A 7,152-nucleotide genomic window follows, 5' to 3' on the forward strand; every position below is an offset into this window, starting at 1 on the left:
TGTGTGTGTGTGTGTGTGTGTGTGTGTGTGTGTGTGTGTGTGTGTGTAAGAAACAGAAGCTTGCTACGTAGCCAAGGCTTGCCTCAAACTCAACCTCCTTCTGCCTGATGCTCCCTGGTGTTGGATAACAGGCGTGTGCGTACCACACTTAGCTTAAGTGGCGTTTTTCTAGGGAATAGAGAGAAAATTACTTTCCATTCCTCTCCCATTAATAAACTGTAAATCAGATCAAAAGTAATTTTACAAAGACTACTGGGTATGCCATGTTCTCAAGGGTCCATTTAAGACTATTCTCTCCTCCTGGAGCGCTGGTTAGACGCATAGGGGTGCTTCCAATGGAGCTGTTTTCTTAGTGACTTCATGAACCTCATAGGACTCAAGGACAGTATCACCACACTCAATGTTTGAACACTCCCCAACTTCTCTTTGTTCAAAAACAAAAAGGGAAGAAAGGAGGGAAAAGTGGAAAAGCCAAATTATTAAAGATCATTTACTTTAAAGAAATCCAATCTGAATCAAAGTACATTTAAAAAATAGGCCTAAGGGGGCTGGAGAGATGGCCCAGTGGTTAAGAGCACTGCCTGCTCTTCCAAAGGATCCAGGTTCAATTCCCAGCACCCACATGGCAGCTCACAACTTTCTGTAATGCCAGTTCCACGGCATCTGACACCCTCACGCTAATGCACATAAAATAAAAATTAAATAAATTATTTAAAAAAAATAGGCCTAAAATTTGTGAACCAGATAAAAATTATCAACAAGAATTTACATGAGTTTCTTCTTTGAAAGGCAGTTTTTCAAATTTAAAAATGAAGTTTATAAAAAAGATCTATGAAGGATGGTCAGTGAATGTCCTTAGTTTGTGTCAGCAACAGAAATAGAATATTAATATTGATGAAGGTCATGTTATAAAAATGCCATGAGGCAAGACAAAAATCACAAGTCAATAGCCCAAACTGGCCTAGACTTTTGTTTTGGCCATTTCTCTAAGGGCTCATTTATAATTCTGTGTGAAAAAGCCAATATATTTATTATAAAATAAGACTGCTGTCTACCCCATTTGAAAACAGATGGAAATGAAGTTTGGAATGTAAAATTAAAATGGCTGTGTTGGGATCACGTTGTCCACACCACGGAAAAGAACTGTAGCAGTAACTGCAGCCATTCTTCCCCCACAGAAAAGAAACAGGAATCACCAACAATCACTGTTTCCCTGGGTTTACAAATTGTAGGAGAAAAACCAAGAACTTAAAATCAGCTGAGAACCAAGCTGGAAGAAAGTGGCTGTGGATGGGAAACACGGCCAAACTCCATTACAACATGTTGAAGGATAAACTACCGCAACACTTTGGTACTAGAATCTTTTTGCATGTTGACAGTTACTTGGGCAGAGGAACCATGTCCTGAAGTATTCAGGAAGCCCATGTGCAGACAACCATTCTTTGTTGTAATGGTCTTTGAGCCAGGGAGCAATACAAAGGAAGAGGAAGATGCATGCTCAGCTAGTGTAGAAGCCGGGCCAAGCCACAGTGAAAAGCACCCCAAGCCTGCCCCATCACTCTAGAGCAAGGACAACAAAATAACGACCAACGGAAGGAACCCTCTTCCCAGCAGACACACAAGGTGTCATACAAGCAGCAGGTTAAGCAGGCAGTCGACAGAGCTTCCCTGGGAAGTTCCGAAGTGAGCATGAAATCTGGGTGGATTTCTCATGCACCTCTGAAATTCCGAGGGGGAACACGACAGGACAACACATGGCAAACTGGGCTGCTACGGAGCTCTTAAGAACCTAATTAGACAAGCAGTGTGACTGTCTTCATTGCTGTGGTGATTTTTTAACAGGGGCACAGAATAACTCACCTGCGATGGAAGATTTGTTTGTGCATTAACGAAAACAACGGACTGAGCTTTCAAGGCAAATAACAAATAAATAGATAAATCCAAGCAAGGCAAGCCAGTGTGGACACTTGGAAACAGCTGTTAATGGGACACACAGAGCAAGCTGTCACTCTTAAGTTAGCCACCACAACCACAGCAGGTCCCACAGCTAGCAATGAAAAACACTGATCAATTACCAATCACGGAAGTAGATCAATACTATGCATCGGAAGTAAGCCTCTCTTTATCAGACGGCTGAGTGTGGATCTCAGCCTTGTGATAGGTGGCATCGTAATGATCTTTCTTATTTCTCCTGAAGAAACCACACTACAAGGAAGCAAGGTATTCAGTCAATTTTACAGTTCCGTGGCTAAAAGCTAAAGAAAAGCACACCTCTGATTTGAACCTCAGTGAGCGGTCACTGCCCTGTAACCCTGTGCCGGCATTTAGCATAGTCTTGTCATTTGGTGACCCTAGCTAAAGATGACACACTGACTAACTGACTTTTCTATTTGTAGCAGAAATCCTGAGGTCATCCTAAAAGGAAAATGCATGCACATTAGATTGGAACGTCAGGTGATTTTTTTTTTTTTTTTTTTTGCTTTGCAGAACACACTGTAAAGGCTCAAAACATTCACCTCTGAAACAAAGGATGGAAAGTAAATTCTGTAAAATTCAGCACAAGTCAAAATAAAATGATATAAATATAGATATTTAACTGCTTTTGCAGTAAATTTTACAGAACAATACTCTCTACTGTCTAGACCAACTTGGAGGGTGAATCACCCACAATCAATCTGAATGAAGGAGTGATTGCTGTCCTTTTTCCTGGATTCTGCATCCTGTGACCCTGGAATGGGAGAAACCCATGTTCCTCAGTTTAGGTCACTCTAAATGAGTATAAAAATTCAATTCCACCTTCTGCTATTACGTCCTTCATGCAACAGTGGAGAACTTTTCCCGTTTACTTTCATCCCGTTCATAGGCTGTGGGGACTATCTTTTGAAATAAAACTTGGCCAAATAAATTTCCTGGCCAAGTTGTGCCTCCTTGACCAGCAACTCAGGAAGGAAAAAGATGGAGGTTGCCTGTCGTAAGGTGCAGGCCGCCAGATAAGACATGGCCACTCACGTTTAGATAATCCTAAATTGAAAATTCGACTCTCCCACTGTACCAGCCAAAGGCAACTCCTGGTTATCATGGGATGGGGCCATTCCAGGACATTTCCATATTACAGAACTCTGTACTGGGAAGCACTGGCTCACGTGGCTCTAAGAGTAATACACAGTGAACACGCACAGCCAAGCTGCCCTCACAAGAAGTGGTAAATGAGAAAGGAAGGAACATTAACCAAAAACAAATAGTCTTTTGTTTTTTCCGGACAGAATTTCTCTGTGTGGTGCTGGCTGTCTTGGAGACCAGGCCAGCCTTGAACTCAGAGATCTGCCTGCCTCTGCCTCCCAAGCCCTGGGATTAAAGGTGTGTGCCACCACTGCCAGCAAAAAACGAATAGCCCTAAGATCCCTGAGGACTTTTGTGCTTCACTTCTAAAAGAACTGTGCAACAGCCAGAACTTAAGAAGATAAAGCCAGGAGTCCTCTGGTAAAGCGGAGCTCTCCATTGTATCTCTGACACTGAGGTAGCTGGACGCAGCTCAATTTAAAGGCTGCTGAACTAGAATCCACCCATCCCCTCTCCCTCCTTTTCTTCCTTCCACAGTGCCGGAAACGGAATCCAGGGCTCTATACATCTTCTAAGGCTGCTTTACTGCCATGCTATATCCCTGGACCCTAGAACCCTTTCTGGTCCTAAAACTCCATAATTTTAATTACAAATAACTGTGTTTATAAAGAAGAGTATAAAGTAACAAGACTGACTACTTCCACGAGGAGGTTGAGGAAGATAACTGATCATTTTAGAATCTACCTCAGGGTCTGGAAGTTAAGTGCGTCAAAGAACCCACCAAGATCATTTAGTCTGACCCAGTTATTAAACAACTGAGTCGCAGGGGGATGAAATGATTTGCCTAACATTCTATATGGCTCAGGTATCTTACCTCTGCATCTACGGCCAAGACTACACAAGGATTGAAGACTGCCAATAAGATCTGCTCTCAGACAAGTCTGACCTTGTGACCTCTTCCAGAGAGTACAAGATCATGCTCAAGTATCAAAACCCCAAACTGACTTCTTGGTATCGAATAATTGTACCAAATGCTGATTAGCTGTATTTGCCAGATAAACCTAATGCTTCAGACACAGCCGAGTAAACATTAAAATCCGTGTATCAGGGAGGCCACTGGTATCAACAGACAAGTCTGGTACCATCTCAGTCTAGCAAAAGGAAGTTGTTTGGGAGAATGCCGGGGGTGGGGCCGGGGTGAGATGAACTCTAAACTGCAAAGTCAGAACACCCTTCGTGTGCCATGCTCCAGGACACAATGGACACAATGGATCCTAGCACCTTCTCACTTCACCCCAAACCCTCTGGAAGAGAGGCATTTGGGAAGTGTTGAATGCTAGTGTTTCTGCAGGAGCCAAACAGCAAGATTTCGAATATCCCCTTCACAGGTTCCACCCAGTCAGTCAAAGCTTCCGGTTTCCATAGAGTTTTGCAATCTGGAGTTACAGAGATAAGGGCGGTGGACCTCCATTACTCCCTGGGACTCATCTAAGACCTACAGAGGTGGACCAAACCTCATAACCATCTCCTACATGGTCTTTCGATGACAGACTCCTTATAGGTAGGACGCAGGGCAAGCTTATCACACAGGGATAAAAGTGCAGAGTCAGAAAGTCAAAGTCTAATGAGAGCCATCAGACTGAGCCCGGATGTTCATCTTGCTTGTTACAGGCCAAGAAACCCCCAGATGGACTATCGAATCATGTTTTTCTGCTCCTAATCTAGACATAAGGGTAATGATTCCCAGTGGCTGTCAGGAAGGCTTCTTTACAAAAGGAGAAATTAGCAGCAATTGACATTCAGGTTAAACTGTTATCTGTCAGTTTGGCTTAGTCTTAACAGTTTGATCTTAAGTTCGGAAAATGCTAAATAAAGTAGTAAAAATCAAATTATTTGCCAAACATGCTGAATTACATATCAAACTATTTACATGTAACTAAAGAATCTTTAAATATATATAAATCATTAGGTAGATAAACAGGTATTCATTGTAAAATTCTCTCAGAGTTGCTGTATATTTCATGATAAAATGTTGGGGAAAAAAACAATGTAAAAAGAAAATAAACACATGTGTTAGTCTCAATACTCAATTTTTTTTTTTAATGTGGAGTTTACTTCCAAAACACAAGTGACAGACATGACTTACCTTCCACAGTAAAAACACTAACAGAGCCAGCATCAAAATCCCAGCAAGGACAGCCAGGAGGATGATCCACCAAGCTATTCCTGAATACTGAGCTACCGTCTTTGAGGGAAACACCGTCACACGAACCTAAAGGGCACAAGAGAAAGACCACTGTAAACCAGGCGGCCATTCACATCAGGCCTTCATGGCTTCACTTCTGCTCAGTTCTGCCCCTGAACACATTGTGAATGAAAAGTGTACAGACGCATAAGTCACTTTCCGGTGACAGCCCCTTTTTCTCAATAACGGAATACTGCTTCAACAGGCTTTTCCAGGAAAGGCCTGGGCTGTATTTCTTTGCTAATTTAACTTTTATTAGATCTTAGGGGTTTTGATTTTGTTTTGTTTTAAGAAAAGCAGAGAAAAGTATGAGTCACCAAGTACCCATCATTCCCCTTTCAGTCGGAACTATCAGCAGCTAGTTGTGTTTCACAATTACTTTTGGTTTTGTTTTTGTTGGTTTGTTTTTTAACTGTGCTGTGTTGTGCTGGGGTCAAGCCTTGCACATGCGCTGTAAACGCCCTACCTCCAAAGTCCACTTCCAACCTCTAACCTGTATCCTTTTGAGAATGATCATGCTTTCTTTTAGTCAGTTTTGAGCAATGGAAAGAAAAGGGTCAGTTTGGGTGCAAATTATTCTATAAAGCTCAGATTCCAAAGATGCAGGGAAACAGCGGGTGAGCTTTATAACAGAGGGGCCATTTGACTTTTTTCCTTAAGCTATCAAACTAAAGACCCTCACAATAACACAATTTGCTCTTTAAAAAAAATGTAGATAGATCTATATGTATGGACAAACTGAGTCCCTTCGGATGCAGCCTAGCGCTCAATCTATAGCAACGAGAAGCTTACATTCTAAGCACTTGGTCGATGGTAAACACCCGTGAAAAAGTGTTTACCCCAAAACCTCAAAAGTTGCCTCCGCAATTTTTAACAGCCCAGTAGAAATGTCTATAGGGCTCTCCAATTCCTGACAACTTTTCCCCTTGGTTTCATTGAACTTTATGCATTTCCATGGGGAAGCTTTCCACCGGTCCCTCATTTATCATGTGTCAAAGGCAGACAGGGCTCACACTCCACTGGTACATTCAATTTTAACACCAGTGACCAGTAGAGAGGCCACACCAGAACTGCCAAAACACCTGCTCCAAATGACTCTACGTTATAAAGCCCAGTCTCACCGAACAGCAGCATAAATCACCTGGCGTAGGTATCAAAGGCGCCAGCCACCCACTTCTGGGTGTTCTGCACAGACCAACTCATCTTTGAACAGAACACGGATCTCAAGTTCTCTGAATCTGAAGCCTGCAGAAAGAAAACCTCACTGCCCTGAAGAATGGAGGCTTTACTTCTACCTAGTACAAGTTCTTCTAGCTTCAGCAGGCAAGAAACTTGGATATTACCTACCCGGTTCTTAGGGATATAACGGAGATATGTGTGCACACATACACAGCCCCCTTTTCTCTGAAATCAAATTGAAATTCTGGCACAACAGAAGAGAGCACCAGATCTCATAGATGGTTATGAGCCACCATGTGGGTGCTGGGAATTGAACTCGGAACCTTTGGAAGAGCAGCTCTCAACCTCTGAGCCATCTCTCTAGCTCCCAAATTGAAATTCTTGACACTAAATTCTATTAAATTTCACTTCTAGCACCATAGTACAGGGGCGACGCCTGTGTGTTTTAACAGGTGCTTATTTGCCTTGCGGATTTAATTTAACTGATGTCAAAATACAATCATCTTACCTGGCTCAACTGTGTGATTTCTGTTTTCACTTGTTATGGCACTAAATTTAAAAGCATCTTACTGAGTGACAAACATTAAACTCTTGAAATTGGGCAATAAATAAACACAGAATTTTCTTTCTTTCTTTCTTTCTTTCTTTCTTTCTTTCTTTCTTTCTTT

At 42.1% G+C, this 7,152-nt stretch overlaps 1 protein-coding gene across 3 annotated transcripts in view; it reads right to left on the reverse strand.

Moving 5' to 3' along the window:
• The window catches only part of Itga6 (integrin subunit alpha 6), a 68,100-nt gene that overhangs the window by 3,076 nt on the left and 57,872 nt on the right, over positions 1-7,152 (reverse strand). The window contains exons 24-26 of one of the 3 annotated variants that reach the window (XM_055600118.1): positions 5,207-5,332; positions 2,076-2,205; positions 1,068-1,977 (exon numbers count right to left, since the gene is read on the reverse strand). In XM_055600118.1, the coding sequence (XP_055456093.1) occupies positions 2,098-2,205; positions 5,207-5,332 (234 nt within the window). In that variant the 3' untranslated portion in view covers positions 1,068-1,977; positions 2,076-2,097. Of the gene's footprint in view, positions 1-1,067; positions 1,978-2,075; positions 2,206-5,206; positions 5,333-7,152 lie in introns of those variants that run through there. The other 2 variants (XM_055600117.1, XM_055600119.1) reach the window with 2 other exon arrangements.

This window comes from Psammomys obesus, unplaced genomic scaffold, assembly GCF_907164565.1.
Source record: "Psammomys obesus unplaced genomic scaffold, mPsaObe1.curated_primary_1811, whole genome shotgun sequence".
NCBI lineage: Eukaryota > Metazoa > Chordata > Mammalia > Rodentia > Muridae > Psammomys > Psammomys obesus.